This window comes from Mytilus californianus, unplaced genomic scaffold, assembly GCF_021869535.1.
Source record: "Mytilus californianus isolate M0D057914Y unplaced genomic scaffold, xbMytCali1.0.p SCAF_4, whole genome shotgun sequence".
Lineage (NCBI taxonomy): Eukaryota > Metazoa > Mollusca > Bivalvia > Mytilida > Mytilidae > Mytilus > Mytilus californianus.
In genome coordinates, this window is record NW_026262690.1 from 31,013,014 (window position 1) to 31,032,268 (window position 19,255).

General features: G+C 32.4%; 2 protein-coding genes across 3 annotated transcripts in view; both read left to right on the forward strand.

Moving 5' to 3' along the window:
- The window catches only part of LOC127739434 (rab3 GTPase-activating protein non-catalytic subunit-like), a 71,037-nt gene that overhangs the window by 25,761 nt on the left and 26,021 nt on the right, over positions 1-19,255 (forward strand). The window contains exons 17-21 of the mRNA XM_052251197.1: positions 69-159; positions 872-1,002; positions 1,969-2,236; positions 3,600-3,697; positions 3,954-4,050. Of these exons, the coding sequence (XP_052107157.1) occupies positions 69-159; positions 872-1,002; positions 1,969-2,236; positions 3,600-3,697; positions 3,954-4,050 (685 nt within the window). The remainder of the gene's footprint in view (positions 1-68; positions 160-871; positions 1,003-1,968; positions 2,237-3,599; positions 3,698-3,953; positions 4,051-19,255) is intronic.
- On the forward strand, positions 9,124-11,792 carry LOC127739457 (uncharacterized). 2 transcript variants are annotated; one of them, XM_052251250.1, is made up of 3 exons: positions 9,124-9,649; positions 10,083-10,145; positions 10,682-11,792. In XM_052251250.1, exons 1-3 carry the CDS (start codon positions 9,412-9,414, stop codon positions 11,686-11,688), a joined length of 1,308 nt encoding a protein of 435 aa, XP_052107210.1. In that variant the 5' UTR covers positions 9,124-9,411; the 3' UTR covers positions 11,689-11,792. The 2 variants fall into 2 exon arrangements, with proteins under 2 accessions (XP_052107210.1, XP_052107211.1); XM_052251251.1 differs by having other exon boundaries at positions 11,071-11,792.

The window sequence follows — 19,255 nt, forward strand, 5'->3', positions numbered from 1 at the left end:
AAGTCTTGTGATCCTGTATGTTTTGCTTTGATATAATGTATAAACAATTATTTTCTTTTGCCATTCAGGGTGTAGAGAGAGTTTTATCTACAAAGTATCTGTCAGTGAATGTGATGAGAAAAATACTTCAAGCAGGTCTACAGCAGTTCACTGATAAAGGTAAGAAAAGTACTTCAAGCATGTCTACAGCAGTTCACTGATAAAGGTAAGAAAAATACTTCAAGCATGTCTACAGCAGTTCACTGATAAAGGTAAGAAAAATACTTCAAGCATGTCTACAGCAGTTCACTGATAAAGGTAAGAAAAATACTTCAAGCATGTCTACAGCAGTTCACTGATAAAGGTAAGAAAAGTACTTCAAGCATGTCTACAGCAGTTCACTGATAAAGGTAAGAAAAATACTTCAAGCATGTCTACAGCAGTTCACTGATAAAGGTAAGAATCAGTTTGAAAAATTTTATTTAGTTCAAAAACTTATCAGTAGTTAATATTCATTTTATCAGACAGATTTTTTCTGGTGGAAATAATCTTCAAACTTTAAGAACTGGAATTGTTTAGTTGCTGTAATTAAATGTAAAACTTATGTTTCGATTTTTTTCTCAAAAATTATGATTATTTGACTGCTATTCTATGGTACAGATACTTTAAAGTATTCATAGAATATAGAAAATAATGGTAATTTTAGAGAAGAATTTTAAACTTCATTATTATATAATCGGTCAATTGCACAACATTCTTTCAAACAAAATATTTCTGATCTAGAGAACACTTCTCTTCAACTAAATATAAAAAAAATTGAAAACATGGAATTGCTTTTCCAATCTGATAATTAGTTCAGATGTTTACACATTATTCTGTATCTTGTTTTCAGATTGTTTAGATATAGACAGTAAGATGTTTGTTAGATATAGCGAGCTAAAGGACGGATTACTACAGACATACCAAATGTTAGTAAAAAGTCACCAAGCTATAACTAATCAGGAGAATAATCAGAGCAGTGAGGTATATGATTAACTTTATGTTTCAGGACCTATATTGAAATATTATTACTATTGTCTAAATGTTCATGGTCTCTTGATGCCTTTTATTGTTGTTTTGCTGTCTCATTGGAAGTTATTAAACATCTGTTTTTAAGATAACTTTATGCAATCATAAAGAATACTATGATTTCTTACCTTGAAATACAGTTGTATTTATTTTCAAGTTTAATAACACACATTTAAAGTCTTTTAATAAATCATTGTTGTGGCTGGTTATTTTGGAAATGTTGCTGGGCATAAAGTGTTTTTAATGTCTCTCATTCTGAAATCAAACAGATTTCATGAATTTTTTTGTTACTGTGAATTCATTATTATTCGTTGAATACCAATTTTCGTTGATTTCGCAAGTAAAGGTGAACCATAAATTTAAATGTTCAATGAATTAGAAATTCTTTATAGGTTTGTAGGCAGACTTTGGCAAACACAAAAATGTTACCTTTCCTCAATCCACAAAAATTGGTACCCATGAAAATAAATGAATCCACAGTATGCTTGTTATTGAAGTTATGGCCCTTAGTCTTAGAAAATATCAGAAAAATGTTCTTAATATACTGTTTTTTGTATTGCCTGCAAATCTGGAGCTTATGGGGTACAGTAGTGTATAATGATGACTTACAGCTCAAGATGTCTTCAGGTTGACCCAGGTTTTGTGGTATTTTTAAAGTTTGAATTGTCTTTCTAATGATCAATATTTGTCTGCTCATTTGACAGACTATTACCATCCAACAAAAACTTAATGAATTTCTCAGTTTCACCATATGAGACACACCATAAACCCATGTGTTGCCAGTGTATGTCTCTAGTTCACACCACCTTTCAAATAAATTCCCCAAAATGTACATTTTGTAAATAGGCAGCAGGAGAGTCAAACTTGCTCATCATGCTTTTTCTTACTGTACAATTTACATTTAAACATTTTATTTTCCAGGAAATTCTTGAAAAATCACTTGATCTGTCAGGCTCTGAGGCCACACATATTGTCTCACAACTTGATCAGTTTTATTCTTCCAAGAATGGTGGGAATGGAGAAAAATCAGTGAAACGTGTCAAATTTGAGGATGACAAAGAGGGTATGACACCAGCTGGATTTCTAAGCTGCTTCCAGTGTCAGCCACACTTGGTTGAGCAGGATGCTAGTCAGCATGGTACATATGAATTGATGAGTAACTTATCAGATGATAAAAGAACAGATTTAGGTAGGAAACTTACATTAGCTATACCAGATATATAATACATATAATCTTAGTGGTCAGTTTAGTTGGTCATGATTTATAATAAATATTTTGATAGTAAAATGTCACTTTATAATTTATTGACTTATAAGAACATTTGTGTTACAATTTCTCAGGCATAGTTGACTTAAATTTTGACTTTTTTATTGATGTCAATGTGTTTTGGATCTATAGATATATGAAAGATTTTATCACTCTTATTTAATGTTTGGTTGTTTACCCCAAGTACCCTAATATTCATCTGAACAATAAAGGGGAAATTGTAGAAGTGTATGGAAAGAATGTTGAATAACATACAAACATTTACAATTTTCCTCATGCACAATGTTATATTTGAGGTTTTCTGGTATATGGAGAGTATATGATAGAAATATATAATGAAAAAATCACATTTTTAAAAGTTCAGTTTAAACAAGAGACATATAACAATCTGATTTTGTATTATCACTGATCATGACTTTTCTTTGAATTATAACATAAGAGTTTGATCAGTGTTAATTGTGTACCCTTCTTGAGCACCAAAATTCCCCCTAAGTTTTAGATGGGTTCTTGTAATTCCATACTGATTTTCTTTGGATTGTAACATAAGAATTTGATGGGTATAAATTGTGTACCCTTCTTGAGCACCAGAATTCCCCCTAAGTTTTAGATGGGTTCTTGTAATTCCATACTGATTTTCTTTGAATTGTAACATAAGAATTTGATGGGTATTAATTGTGTACCCTTCTTGAGCACCAGAATTCCCCCTAAGTTTTAGATGGGTTCTTGTAACTCCATACTGATTTTCTTTGGATTGTAACATAAGAATTTGATGGGTATTAATTATGTACCCTTCTTGAGCACCAGAATTCCCCCTGAGGTTTAGATGGGTTCTTGTAACTCCATACTGATTTTCTTTGGATTGTAACATAAGAATTTGATGGGTATTAATTGTGTACCCTTCTTGAGCACCAGAATTCTCCCTAAGTTTTAGATGGGTTCTTGTAACTTCATACTGATTTTCTTTGGATTGTAACATAAGAATTTGATGGGTATTAATTGTGTACCCTTCTTGAGCACCAGAATTCCCCCTAAGTTTTAGATGGGTTCTAGTAACTCCATACTGATTTTCTTTGGATTGTAACATAAGAATTTGATGGGTATTAATTGTGTACCCTTCTTGAGCTTTTATGATTTTTACAAACACATTGTATTATTGTGATTAATTTGAATATATTGTGACATGCACAATCCATTACAGTTATAATAGATTTCTTAATTGTAAAATTATAGAAAGGAACCAAAACAAAGGATTATGTTTCACAGTGCAGATTTTTTTTTCTTACAGTTAAATTTTTGTTTGAGCTCTCTCTGAGAGACAACAAATCAGCCAGTGAACTGGGTATCATTCTACAAGATAGCTCTCTGTCCCCGAAGTTGTTAATGGTAAGAAATAGATTTACTCTTTACAATTTGTATTTTTTTTTAATTATAAGGATTATATTATTTTATTCAAATTATAGTTTCCTTTGCCAGAAGATGAATCTGTTCAACAGAAAGAGAAAAGTTGAATTTCTGAATTGATCAATTGGGAATGAGTCTCAGCTTCACTTAAAAGTCTCTCTGGAATTCAAGATAGAATGAACAATGACATGTCAATATCTTATTTGTTTTAAACTGTAGTTATCTGAATATATTACAGCATATGTTGATTTATTACTGGTTATCCTATGTTGAACCCTTGGTGATTTGTATACCTGCATTGTACCACATCATTAAAGTCATCACAGAATTGACAGGTAAATCTTAAACTTCATACATTAATCAGTTTGATGAATGTAGTTATAATAATAATAATAATAATAAATTCTTTATTTAAAGAGGGTAAACACAGTTAGTTACAATTACTAATCTTCCCTGAGGCCCTCATATACAATACATGTAAAAAATAATAATAAAAGAAAAAAAGCAAACATACAACATATTAACACAATCGTATAGTCATGATAGTTCAGTATACATGTACCATAATTAGAACATATAAAACAGTTACAGATTGCATGTAGTGAATAGATATTATATACAAATCAAAATCATACATTCTAAAAAAAGAGTAATAGTTGCAATCATTTCAAGACTGAATATTGGGACTGTCTCAAGTATTGTTTTATAATTTGTTTAAAAGAAAAAGTGTTTTGCACTTTACGCATTTCATATGGTAGTCCGTTCCATAAAACTGATCCAGAATAAGCAAAAGATTTTTTAAACAGTTCAGTTTTTGGCTTAGGAACTATCAAATTACCTTGAGTGACACCCCTTAAAGCATAAGGATTATTAACAGATATAAGTTGAAACTTTTGAAGTAGGTACTGTGGTGCTTCTTTCCGCATACATTTATGTAGCAGTAAATATTTGTGGTATTTGATTCTGTTTTCAACTGTCATCCATCCAAGTTCTTTAAATAAGGGGGCTGATGGGGATAAAGGGTCTGCATCAAGAATTAATCTTGCTGCTCTTTTTATACGACTGCAAAAAAATTTTTGTGGTCATATATTGGTATGACGTTGGCGTCGTCGTCGTCGTCCGAAGACACATTAGTTTTTCGCACTCTAACTTTAGTTAAAGTGAATGGATCTCTATGAAATTTTACCATAAGGTTCAATACCACAAAAGGAAGGTGGGGATTGATTTTGGGGGTTATGGTACCAACAGTTAAGGAATTAGGGGCCAAAAATAAGCATTTTTGTAACTTCCAGACATAACTTGTGTGTAAGTGTATGGATCTCTCTGACATTGTACCACAAGGTTCCATATCACAAAGGGAATGCTGGGATTGATTTTGGGGGTAATTGCCTCCAAATTTTAGGAATTAGGGGCCAAAAAGGGGCAAAAAACAAGCATTTTTCTAGTTTCCAGACAATAACTTGTGTGTAAGTGTATGGATCTCTCTGACATTGTATCACAAGGTTCCATATCACAAAGGGAATGCTGGGATTGATTTTGGGGGTAATTGCCTCCACATTTTAGGAATTAGGGGCCAAAAAGGGGCAAAAAACAAGCATTTTTCTAGTTTCATGACAATAACTTGTGTGTAAGTGTATGGATCTTTATGAAATTGTACTACAAGGTTCCATATCACAAAGGGAAAGCTGGGTTTGAGTTTGGGGGTAATTGCCCAAAAAGTTTAGGAATAAGGGGCCAAAAATAAGCATTTTTCTAGTTTCCAGACAATAACTTGTGTTCAAGTGTATGGATTTCTCTGAAATTGTACTGCAAGGTACCATACCACAAAGGGAAGGCTGGCATTGATTTTGGGGGTAATTCCCTCAAAATTTTAGGAATTAGGGGCCATAAAAGGGCAAAAAAACAAACATTTTTCTAGTTTCAGGACAATAACTTGTGTGTAAGTGTATGGATCTTTATGAAATTGTACTGCAAGGTTCCATATCACAAAGGGAAAGCTGGGTTTGAGTTTGGGGGTAATTGCCCTAAATGTTAAGGAATTTGGGGCCAAAAAGGGGCCAAAAACAAGCATTTTTCTAGTTTCCAGACAATAACTTGTGTTCAAGTGTATGGATCTCTTTGAAATTGTACTGCAAGGTACCATACCACAAAGGGAAGGCTGGGATTGAGTTTGGGGGTGATGAATCATAAGGGGGTTCAAAAATTTGGGGGGGGGGGGATTTTTTTTTCCTTTTTTTTTCTTTAAAATTTTCCATTTTAAATTGGTTATTTCTGATTTTTTATATATAAAAGCAAATAATAATGATATGGTTTGAATAGGTTAATTAAAAATTTTTAAGTTCTTAGACCACTTTCATTCTGTGTCAGAAACCTATGCTGTGTCAAATATTTAATTACAATCCAAATTCAGTGCTGTATCAAGCTTGAATGTTGTGTCCATACTTGCCCCAACTGTTCAGGGTTCGACCTCTGCGGCCGTATCAAGCTGCGCCCCAGCGGAGCATTTTATTGTAACTTCCAGACATAACTTGTGTGTTAGTGTATGGATCTCTCTGACATTGTACCACAAGGTTCCATATCACAAAGGGAATACTGGGATTGATTTTGGGGGTAATTGCCTCCAAATTTTAGGAATTAGGGACCAAAAAGGGGCAAAAAACAAGCATTTTTCTAGTTTCATGACAATAACTTGTGTGTAAGTGTATGGATCTTTATAAAATTGTACTACAAGGTTCCATATCACAAAGGGAAAGCTGGAATTGAGTTTGGGGTAATTGCCCAAAACGTTTAGGAATAAGGGGCCGAAAAGGGACAAAAAAATAAGCATTTTTCTAGTTTCCAGACAATAACTTGTGTTCAAGTGTATGGATCTCTCTGAAATTGTACTGCAAAGTACCATACCACAAAGGGAAGGCTGGGATTGAGTTTGGGGGTGATGGGGTTCAAAAATTTGGGGGGGGGATTTTTTTTTCCTCTTTGTTTCTTTAAAATTTTCCATTTTAAATTGGTTATTTCTGATTTTTTATATAAAAGCAAATAATAATGATATGGTTTGAATAGGTAAATTAAAATTTTTTAAGTTCTTAGACCACATTCATTCTGTGTCAGAAACCTATGCTTTGTCAAATATTTAATTACAATCCAAATTCAGTGCTGTATCAAGCTTGAATGTTGTGTCCATACTTGCCCCAACTGTTCAGGGTTCGACCTCTGCGGTCGTATCAAGCTGCGCCCCAGCGGAGCATTTTATTTGAAGTTTTAATATTCTTACCATCCCTTCATTTTTACATTCTCCCCAAACAATACAGCAGTAATCGATGAGCGGCAGAATATACCCATTATAGTATGCTTTCCTGCCATTAATATCTAAAAATTTCTTTAATTTAGAAAGAAGGTATATTCTTGATGAAATGCTAGCACAAATTTGATCAATTTGATTTGTCCAGCTAAGTGTGCTGTCAATTTTAACACCTAATAATTTTTCACATGATGAATTTTGTAGTGTTTCTGAATTTATTAGTAAATTTGGTTGAAAAGATTGAGTTGATAACTTCTGACTTGTTCCAGTAACCAAACATTTTGTTTTTTTGGTATTGATGAACATATTATTAATTTTGCACCATTCTTCAACTCTGCATAAATCTTCTTGTACATCATCATGTAAACTTTCTATGTTTTTCCCGGATTTATGGAGAGTAGTATCATCAGCATACAAGTCTGTTTTACAATTTTTAATGCAAAGGGGAAGGTCATTTATAAATAAGACAAATAATAGAGGACCTAGTATAGATCCTTGGGGGACACCAAATTCCACATCTTTTTTATCAGAATTAACATTGTAAATGTTTACTTGCTGTGTTCTATTACTTAGGTATGACCTAAAAAAACCTACTGCAGACTCACTGAATCCGTAAATAGCAAGCTTTAAGCAAAGAATGTCATGATCTACAAGATCAAATGCTTTTTTGAAGTCCAACAGTATTGCTAAGTTTAAATTACCATCATTCATTTCTTGCAGCCATTTGTCAATGATATCAATAAGTGCAGTTTGACAAGAATGATGTGGCCTGAAACCTGATTGTGTAGGATGTAAAAGTTTAAATTTAGACAAGTACTTGTACATGTTATTTGAGACATGCCTTTCTAATACTTTTGATAGAGATGGAAGAACAGATATTGGTCTGTAATTTGTTGCTAAAACCTTGTCACCATCTTTGTAAACTAATGTTACCATAGCATTTTTCAGTAATGAAGGATATATACCAGTATCTATCATTCTGTTGAATATATATGTGAGAGGAGTGGCAATATATGGGGCACTTATTTTAAGGATTTTGGGTCCAATATTATCAGTTCCTGATGATTTATTTACATCAAGTTTGGTTAACTCATCAAATAGCTCATTTATCTTTATTGGTGGTATGGTAAATTTCTCATGTTTTTGTTGTTTTAATTGATTATTAATGAATGTGCTAAGATTATTGAAATCTGCCTTGTCAACAGATGTAATATCTCTTTGCTCTCTTAGTTTTTCAGCACAGGAAGTAAAAAAGTTATAAGTATAAAAAGATGTACTTTGTAGGTCTAATAGAAATTCATTTTGGTCAAATTTTTTGAAATTCCTGTATGTGATTGTACTGTGTGTATTCTTTTTGTCTTTATTAACTTCTTTCCTTGTTAAACAAATAGGATAATGGTCACTAATTGCATATTTACAGACATGTGATTCCTGTACCTTATCTAGATTACTGACATAGATATGATCAATCAATGTACTAGTATCCTTTGTAACCCTTGTAGCATCTACAATCAATTGTTGAAGATTGAATGATTCTAAAACACTCAGCCATTTTTGAGGAGGTTTGCTTGGTGCTTTAAAGTTCATATTAAAATCACCCAATAATATTATATCTGAATTAATGGTCACTGCCATTCCTAGTTCTTTTTCAAAATCATCAATCCAGTCTATTGTTGACTTTGGCGGTCTGTACACAAAACATAGTAAAAATGATTTTTTATAATCTGGTTTTACTTCAAACCACATTGTTTCAATACCTCTTATTTCAATGTTGATTTGTCTTGAAAATTTTATTTTTTCAGAAAAATAAACAATCAAACCACCCCCACCCTGGGAAGTTCTGTCTTTTCTTTCAGATAAGTAACCAGGTATTTGTAATTCATTATCTGTAGTGTTTTTAGTTAAAAATGTTTCACACATGCCCACTACATCAGGTGGGTTTTTTGAAAACATAAGTGTGTGTTTGATTTCATCATATTTACTTTCAATCCTATTAACATTATGAGAACAAATCCTGATACCTTTAGATTTACTAAAACCATATGTATCAAAAATATTATCACCAGGATCTATTTGCTTCCTTGTCAATGCATGGTTTTCCAATTTGATTAGATCATGGAAGTAATATTGAAAGGAATAACTACAACGCCAGTTCAAAGGTTTCATCTGCGTTACCGCCCATCTTTCGATAACTCGTTAATTGGTTTAATATATGGCATGGTAATTGACTACTCGGCATGTGATAGATCAAATCACTGACACTTTCCGGTTATTGTCGTGTTCACGGAAATATACGAACAAACCGGATGTTGTCATAAATACTAAGGAAGTCAAAATTGTCTGAAGTTATCTTTAAAAACGATCAATAACGGTTTAAAAAAAACTATAGTTTGTAAAGATGGAGGACGTTCCCGATGAAATTTTTGATGACTTTGAAACTTCGGAAACTGAAACCGAAGTTTATTGCCATTGCAAATCAGATGTGGTGGCTGATATAATAGAATGTGAGGGTCCAGACTGTAAAATTAAGTTTTACCATATACGCTGTGTTGGATTAAATGTTTCAATAGATGACGGACCTTCAGATTGGGTGTGTTATGAGTGTCTTGGACATGACAAACCAATTGTAGTCTCGGGTATGTTAATTTTTACAAAAGTTTTTTTATTCTGTGCATACATGTGTGTCAGAATACATAATTGGCAAACACTTATTTTTTACATGTAGACATCAAAGACGAATAAATTGTAAAGTGTTTTATTCATTGTATAACATTGATACAGGAATCATAATTTTATATAATAGCCTGCTATCTCATTTATTAGTATCTAATACTTTTTTATGAATAATATAAGTTAAAATTTAGAATATTGACACACTCTAACATTGTTCTTTAAAACATACATGTTAAAATGTAAGTTGATATAAATTGACGGGATGACAACTATTAAATTGATAGGTTTTAATTTATTTATTACCCATAAAATATATGAAAATTTTATGGCAAATCAATATTTTGAGCATTTGTCAAAATGTTCAATTTTTTATGTTCGATTTGTTTTAATTTTCAGAAAAAGAAAAGAAGTCTTCCAAACAAATAAAAACTAAGTCCGGGAATACTGTAAAGGAATATGGTAAGCTGCTATAATATTGTCCAAAATAATGTTTTTTTACGGTACATTTTCATTTTGGGAAGAAGTGTTTAGGAAATGATTTTTGCCTTTTTTTACGTCATCGATGTGACTTTAATTGGACAGTAAAACCCTTCTTTTTGGCTTATCTAGATATTCATCCACATCTTGTAAAGTCTTAGTAGGTACTGGTAGTCCAAAATTTTTAGCCCTATACACTGTATATGGTTTACCGATAAAGCAGATCCTTCCTTTTGTATTCTTTGTCCGGAATATGCATGAAATATTTGCCACTGGACATAAAACTTATAAGATAATACATTTGCATGTATTATTGAAGAAAGGGATATTTTGTGTACATTGTGTACAAAATGTATGTTAATGAGACAACAACCCAAGGACAAAAATAATCATTGATATCTGGCAATATATAGTCTTTAACAATGGACACCTAGATTTCGTTTCTGTAGCAATGATTATCATTCTGACTTTTCAGCCTTTATCTATGCCAATTATTATTTATGTTTCTATTTTTCCAGCATTCACATTAGAGAAAGCTAAAGAAAGTGCCAAGACAGTTGTGCTTGATACTTTAAAAACTATAAGATCAGAGTCGTTTTGTAAACCCAATGACAAATTTAGCGATATGTTGACTGTAACTGTAGAAAAATTGGAAAACAGTAATGCAGCAAATGAAAATTGTGAAATGTTAATTCAGCATATTTGGCCATCTGTTATTGAAGGCGACAACAGTAAGCAGCTAATTTCAACACGACTTGAAAAAAAAGCTGCATCCTTCCATCAAATTAGAGGGTCTGCAGACATAAAATTGACATTTATAAGTTTTATGGACAACTTAGAAATTGAAAATTATTCAACCCGAATTTGTAAATTAGTATTGCAATTTCTTCTACAACAATTGTTTCAGGAACTTATGAAGAAACGACACCCTATTCCTTCAACATCAGGAGAAAAAACATCTGTTTTGACCATTACTGAATCTGAAGAACAGGCCTTAAGATTTACTGCAGGATATATATGTAGAAAGTTATCACGTCATTTCGCAAAATATCAAAAAAATCCTATGTGTGCACTGTGTTGGGACATTATTAAAAACTTTAAGATTTCTGAATCTGAAGTTGACACAAGAAATTTACTCTCCTATACAAAAGAATGGCTTATCCTTGTTAATAGGGGTGGACTTTTTTCTGTAAGTGATCCTGTCTACATATTTTTTAAAGAAATGGAAATCATTATTCGCTCAAATTTAAATAGAGCATCTTCAAGTCTGCATGTCACAAAGGATGAGCTCCACCAGCAGATTGAGGATAGTGAGTCAGTGAACCAGGCTTTTATGGAATTGATGACGCATACAGAGAGTGATGACATTAAATTATATCTTCTTAATAAATTTATTACATGCTGGGTGAATCTTAGACTGAAAGCATTTGCAAATGTATTCATGTATATTAAGAAAAAACAAGAGAATTCAATATCACGAAAATCACAAAAAAGTATGAGAAAAGAATTAAACAAGGAAAATTAAACAACCTCAAAATATTGTTGTACATTTTGTAGCTATATGAAATAAAATTAAGACCGATGTCTTATATGAATTATGTTATAAATTAAACACTCTTATAAAATATACATCAATGTCTGTTGTGTTTCCGTTTGCTTAATGGTGCTTCAATTCGCTGTGTGTTTTGTCTTGTCTGACAGTTTCCTCTTGTAGATGCCATTACTGCAGGAGCATTTGCAACTTGCAACTTTAATGCATTGCTTTGAAATTGCCTAACAGTAGGATTATCACAAAATCCTCCCATGCCCCTCTGCTTTGAAAAGTATTCCTCAAGTGGATCTTGGTTAAACTTCTCGCTCAACAGGAATCGAACATTTGGCAGCAGAAGCAGTTGCTTTCCCAACTCCACAAATGAGTTAACTGAAAAAGAAATGAGTAAAATTAATAATTTCACCTTGTTTATAGTGATTAGGTCAAAAAACATAACTAACCATAAAAACAGTCAAAATTTGTCTTAATCCTAGCACAATTATTCAGATAATATTTATCTGCAATGTAAAGGAATGATAAATTATTTGAAATAAACTTTTTTCCAAAATAAGAATTTACCCGTTATTCTCAGTCCTTCAAGGGTTTCCCTGCTAAGGCAAAGTTGTTTTTTTTCCTTTTTACTAAGATCTGCTTGATTTTCTCCTTCTTGCTCCCATCTGGCTAGAAACTTAAGGAAATCCTCCTGTAGCCACTGTTGCAAAAAAAAGTAATGCAAAACTTAATTCGCTAAGCAAGTTTTTTCATTAAAACAATTTTATAGATATGACTATACAAAATGTAGGTAAAATCTGATGAGACAACATTCAAAACTGAAAAAACAAAAAGCATGACAATAAGTATTTTTATCTTACGATAATTATGACATTAAGCCTTTAAAAGCTTCCTACCATATGCATGAGTTTTGTTTATTGTTGAAGAGATTCAGAGCCATATTACTGCATCCACAATGGATAGGTGGATCATTGCAAACCATACCACATCTCCTTATTTTCATTTGGATCCTGGGTACAATGTATGTACATGTATTCTTAAGTCTAATGATACATTTCAACTTCTTTGAAAGAGCTTTTAAGATCTCAGGGTCTACTAGTATATCACAAATCAAAAGAAAACTTAAATCTTTAATACTAAGAACATTTATACAAACCTTAAATCTCCAATCATTGATATCAGTGTATGGTGCACAAGTTGGTTTCCTCTGAAAGATGCCTGAATTGGTATTTGACACATTCAGGCAATCGAAAAATTTATCAAACATTCTTATGAAAAGTTGTGTTGACTCAGTTTCTGGGTTGCCTTTGAGCTGTAGGGCATTTGCAACGCTGGAGCTAAGAATCTGAAAAGAATTATAACAGAAATAAAACACAACTGAAATTAAAATATTGATATTTAAAAGACCATATGTATATAAAATAAATATAATTTTCCTTCCTATTCTGTATTTAAAAAAAGCCAAATGTGTATTGTCTCTTTGGAGTTTAATATTTTTTTACCACATGCACTAGTACAGAGTACTAGTATATAAAAAACAAAAACTAACCTGTACTGCTAATTTGACTCTCATTCTCAAAGTTGGCGTTAGATGAAGATGTTCATAAGTGATCCGAGGAAGAAGCCGCAAACCCATTCCATGGATATCGCCTTCCACTAGTGTTACTATCTGTGACCATTTTATAGGCTTCCCGTTCAACTGGAAAGAGAAAAAAGAATTAAACAATAGTGTGACATTAGCCCTCTACATATCATTGAATAAAGGTTCTCTAGTATATTCATTTTCTTATTGAAAGAACTGCAGGAGTGTTTAGAATATATAAAACCGATACATTTTACTTCAAAATGAAATATATTCGATTTTCTTTAGACGTTTTATTTGTATCTAATGGAATTAAGATGTGGTATGAGTGGCAATTAGACAACTCTCCATTCAAATCACAAGGTGTAAAAAGTAAACAATTAAAGGTCAAAGTACGGCCTTCAAGAGGGAGCCTAAGCTCGCGCAGAAAAGCCAAACATGTCACATTACTTACCATTAAATTTCTGGTTTTATTGTTCCATCCTGAGTTCTCGAAGTTATTTCGCGTTGTTTTCATTAGATGAGGGGCATCACAGATAAAGTATAGATTTATTTCGTCTCCATATTCATTGTTTGTAAAGTAGCATATATCTTGGTTTTGTCCATGAATCCTGTAGAATTTCCTGTTAGGAGTAGCACCGTCGCACACCAAAGCTCTAACAATTAAACCATATTTTTCTAAAATGCCAATGCCGTGCCAAATAATCCAAAATAACTGATTACTAGTGAATCCTTTGCAAGGGTAATGTGCAACAACACACTCGAGATTAGAAAATATGCCTCGTATCATTATTGTCATGATATGACTTGCAATGCCGGGCTCTGACGTATCTGATTCATTTATGCAAAAGTTCTGAATATCATTATTCACAGACCCCAAATCACAAAATCCAATCAGTCTGCCTGATTCAGAACAGTATACAAGTCCAGACTTCACTTTCACTTCATCAAACAGCAACGAAATATTCTGTTTCAGGGGGTCATCTAAGATGCTATAGTCCAGTAAAGCCCTGTCGATCACGTCAGTATTCCAGCCACTTCCTGTACTAGTAAACTTTGTATAATCCCGGAGTGTATTCTCATGTGGAAGTGTTAGTACGTTGCTTTTCTTAACCATTCTGTAAGCAGATGGAGATTTTGCATGCAAAGCTATGCACCACCTTAACAAAGTTGGATGCCATCTCATTTGCTTCAGATTTGACTTTGTTGCCGCTTCTAGTTGCTGTTTCCAAAGAATGTATTGTGGACTATTTTCTTTAAATTTTGATAACGCAATGACATTATTTTTTTTCATTATGCTTACAAAAGACTCTGAAATTCCAACGTCCAACTTCACTCCTAACTTGTCGCAGTATTTAGATAACTGTTCTTTTAGACTGTCCATTTTTCTTTTAAGACTTTTAATTTCATCCCTTGAGTTCAATACTCTCTCTTTCAACTGACCAGTTGTCATGTAATCAAGTCTATGCGTTAGCTTTGTTTCTGATGAATTGTTTTTCATTCTACTACGTTGCATGAAGAGGTTTGGCCGGAAAACTTGACAATTTGAACATCTTTCTTGCTGGCTATCACATAACATACCACAAGCAACTGTGCGTATTGTTGTTCCATGTGCTAAATTTTCTTCAGATGCTAATAATATATCTTCTGTGTTTCTAAATGTTGCTAGTGTGTTAGGATACCGATAACGACAAATATCAGAAAAGTCATTGTTTCCTGGGCAAATCTTCATGCATGTAATTTTCTTCATCAACTTTTCAACAATTGATGCATCATTGATACTTGTGCTATCTTCAAGAATATTTTCAAATTTAACAACTTTTTCTAAGACTATGATTCTGCAGTTCAGATCGGAGTCAATAAATATGCTAAAAAGCACTTTATCTTCCTGCAGTTTCATAAAACATCTTGAACCGTCTTGAATGTTAGAAACCCATCCTAATTCGTTTGCCAATGATTCAATACCTTGCCAAGTACTGTTTGTTTTCACTTGTGACTGGGACAAGCTGTCGTCTGATTCAATTGCCACTACCTCAATGTTGATTTTGGCTTCCTTTTTCTTATTAACGTTTTTTCTCCATCTTACTAATTTAAGCCGACAACTTTCACATATGAAATTTGACAAAAAATGAGGATCATTTTCAATTTCAATATTTAATGTTAGTTTAATGTCCCTTGCGTGCTTTGATTTTTCACAAGGCAAATGACGATGTGTGGTCTTCTTTTCTAATTTTCCACATAAACGGCAGTCAAATTCAAACTCCATTTCTGAAAGTTAAGAAGATAATTTTACAAATTGTATGTCTTAACATGGAAGTAGAATAAAAATTAACATACTACTTGCATGGCCTTATAAACAACCTTGTATTGAACAGTCTTCTATACATTATCATCTGATCAATTAAAACAACTTAAACCTTCAATTACTATACTCTTCTAATTTGTACACAAAATTTAAAATGACTCACTAAAAATAAAACTGCCGATAGAAATAGCGTCATGCTCTCTTTGTTTGATTGTTTTTCTCTTTCTTGTAATGTGTTAATGTTATCAAAACTTTTTTTTTAAATAGATATAAATTTTAATACGGTAGCACCGCTAACCATTTTAATTTCATGTTTAAATAAAGTATTTTATGACTTTTATTTCATGTAAGTCTAAATTATTTGAAAGTTAATATTTTTTTTAATGCTCGATAAACTTGGCACATTTCAACAGTAAAATATCATATGTCTACATCTGTCTACATTATTTTGTTATACATCATGTGAACCCTGACCGCATCATCATTATTACCTGTTTTTACTTGAGATCCGCTTTCAACCGGAAAATGCTTTTAAATCAATTTAAAACAAACAGTAAAAAGCCAAAATATGCAAAAATAATTACAACTTACCATGTTAAGCTGTTGTAGTTTATACAATTCTCGTCCGTTTTTCAAGTTTTTTTCACCATTCGATTTCTTTCTAAAGGTAGATGTTTTATGTGATACAGCGCTACCTTGTTATTAATAAACTAGGGATTTCCCACAGGTGCGCTATAATTACCGGACTCGATAAAACCACGTGACTGATAAGAAATTCCAGATGCCATTTTACAACCGCGGTATCACAGATAGTAACCAAAGGGGTCCTACCGCTGAGACTATAATTGGACAAAATCGTATGACTTTAGTACAGAGCTCTACATGCCATTAATACATGCTAATTAGTCGTTGTTATTCCTTTCAATATTACTTCCATGATTAGATAATACATACAAATAGCTATTGCTAAAGTAAATACATAGATATAAGATAATTTCACATCAATTAGACAATTGGCCTCAGGAAGTGGATACAATAAATCACATGCTATGATATCATTAGAATCATTATCAGACCATGGAAGTAATATTTAAAAGGAATAACAACGACTAATTAGCATGTATATATGGCCTGCAGAGCTCTGTACTATAGTCATATGATTTTATCCAATTATAGTCTCAGCGGCAAGACCCCTTTGGTTACTGTCTGTGATACCGCGGTTGTAAAAGGGCATCTGGAATTTCTTATCAGTCACGTGATTTTATCGAGTCCGGTAATTATAAATCGCCTGTGGGAAATCCCTAGTTTATTTATAACAAGGTGGCGCTGTATCATATAAAATTTCTACCTTCAGAAAGAAATCGAATGATGTAAAAGACTTGAAAGACGGACTAGAATTGTTTAAAATACAACAGTTTAACATGGACAATTATATTTATTTTTGCTCTTTACTGTTTGTTTTAAACTGATCTAAAAGTGTTTTCCGATTAAAAGCGGATCACGAGTAAAACAGGTAATAACGATGAACGCGATCAGGGTTCACATGATGTTGAACAAAATAATGTAGACAAATGTAGACACAGAATATTTTACTGTTGAAATGTGCCAAGTTTATCGAGATTTATAAAAATATTTACTTTCAAGTAATTGATTACATTATTGAAACTGGACAATTAAAATCGGGATGATAAGTTCGTAAACATGTTAAATTTATATCTATTTTAAAAAAGTGTTTACAATTAAATACTAATATTAATGTAGCACGTTACAGCAAAAAGAAAATCAACCAAACAAAATGAGCTTGACGTATCTGTCTAACCGCAAATTTATTTTATACAAATTAGTTTATGTACAAAATAAAGAATAGAAACGTTTAAAATTGTGAATATTTAAATTGCCTGGTATACACGAAAGACTTGGATTATTCGTATTTAATAAAAGGGGGTCGAAACATATTTTTTGTACAATCATCTTCTTAACTTTCAGAAATGGCTTCTTAATTAACTGGTTTTAAATATTAAAATTGAAAATGATCCACCCTTTTTCTTAAATTCCATATGTGATAACTGTCGGCCTAAACTATTAAGATCGAAAAAGACATAAATAGGAAAAATAGACTAAAATCAACATTCAACGACTGACTCTATTCGGTAGCGTACAGCAGCGGAATGTAACGAGTGAACTATTCGGGTTACTTCATACGTATATACGACAACAACCGGTCTATTCGTAATTTTCCGGGAACACGAAAATGACCGAAAAGTGTCAGTGATTTAATCTATCACATGCCGAGAGTCAATTACCATGCCATATATTAAACCAATTAACGAGTTATCGAAAGATGGGCGGTAACGCAGATGAAACCTTTGAAGTGACGACGTTGTTATTCCTTTCAATATTACTTCCATGATCAGACATAACACAGTTTGTATCAAGCTGCTTATCACCAAGTAATGTATCCTGTCCACATGTTTGAGATAAAGTGTCAGCATTATTTGAAGTAATTAATGCATCATTAATAATATTAAGTTTTGCAATAGACACTTTCTTGGTTGTGTCAAATGAATAATTAGCATTCTCTTTTTCTTCAATGATAACATAATTAACACTCCCATTTTTGTTTCTTTTAGAAATTCCATACTCTTGTGAAATAGAAAATGTGGACTTACATATACAAGATAATAAATTGCATTCAGAGCATAATGTTGAAAGTGCATTAAATCTGTTTGAAACAGTGGTTAAATTGGCATTCTCTTCTTTGCCATTTTTTCATGCTAAACAAAATTTCAGTTTGTGGCCATACATTTTCATTTTCATTTCAAATCTACACGAGGATGTTTTATGGTTAAGTTCACCACAGTTAGCACAGGCATAAGAATGATAATTTAGTATTCCAACTATATTATTAATTGTTTTAATGTATCTGGATGTTCCTCTGGAGTTAAAATGAATACCATCATGAGTATAGAAACCTTTATTCTGGTTGAAACTGTCACTCATATACATCTCATACTGACGTATAAAAACCAATCCATATTGTTGACACAGTTTTTCTAGGACTAAGTTTGCACTGTACACATTTACATCATTTCTTGGGGGGAGTCCTGAGCCTATGATGTTACAATCCTTATTGCTACATGAACGAGCTGCCCAGATAAGACTTTCATAGTCCTCTTCCACTTCATTTAGGGATTTTCCAGCACTAATATCATTTCCACCAACTTGAAGAATGATATTCTTATATGTTCTTAAATTCATTTTCACAATTTCGCTAGTGATCCTATCAATGTTGGCACCTCTGAATGTTCTTATATCTGTTTTAGATAGGCCAGAAGTTCTGATTTCTTTTAGAATGGATGAACCGATAATCAAGTTTTTATCACTCGGTTTAGATTGTTCAAAATTTTGTGTTTTGGTAGATTTTAGGTGTTGAATTTGGTTTTCAGGCTGGTTGGTAGTTTGGCATGGTTACTTATGAAGTTTCAATTTTGAGAGCCTAGGAGCTGGAATTGGTGCTGTTTGTGTTGACATATCACATGTGATGACAAATTTTGTTGTTTGACACTGATCAATAGATATAGCTATACTTTCAGTTTGTATGGACACATCACTGCATTTATTCACCAATTTTGATTCTAGATCATTAATGATCTGAATTAAGT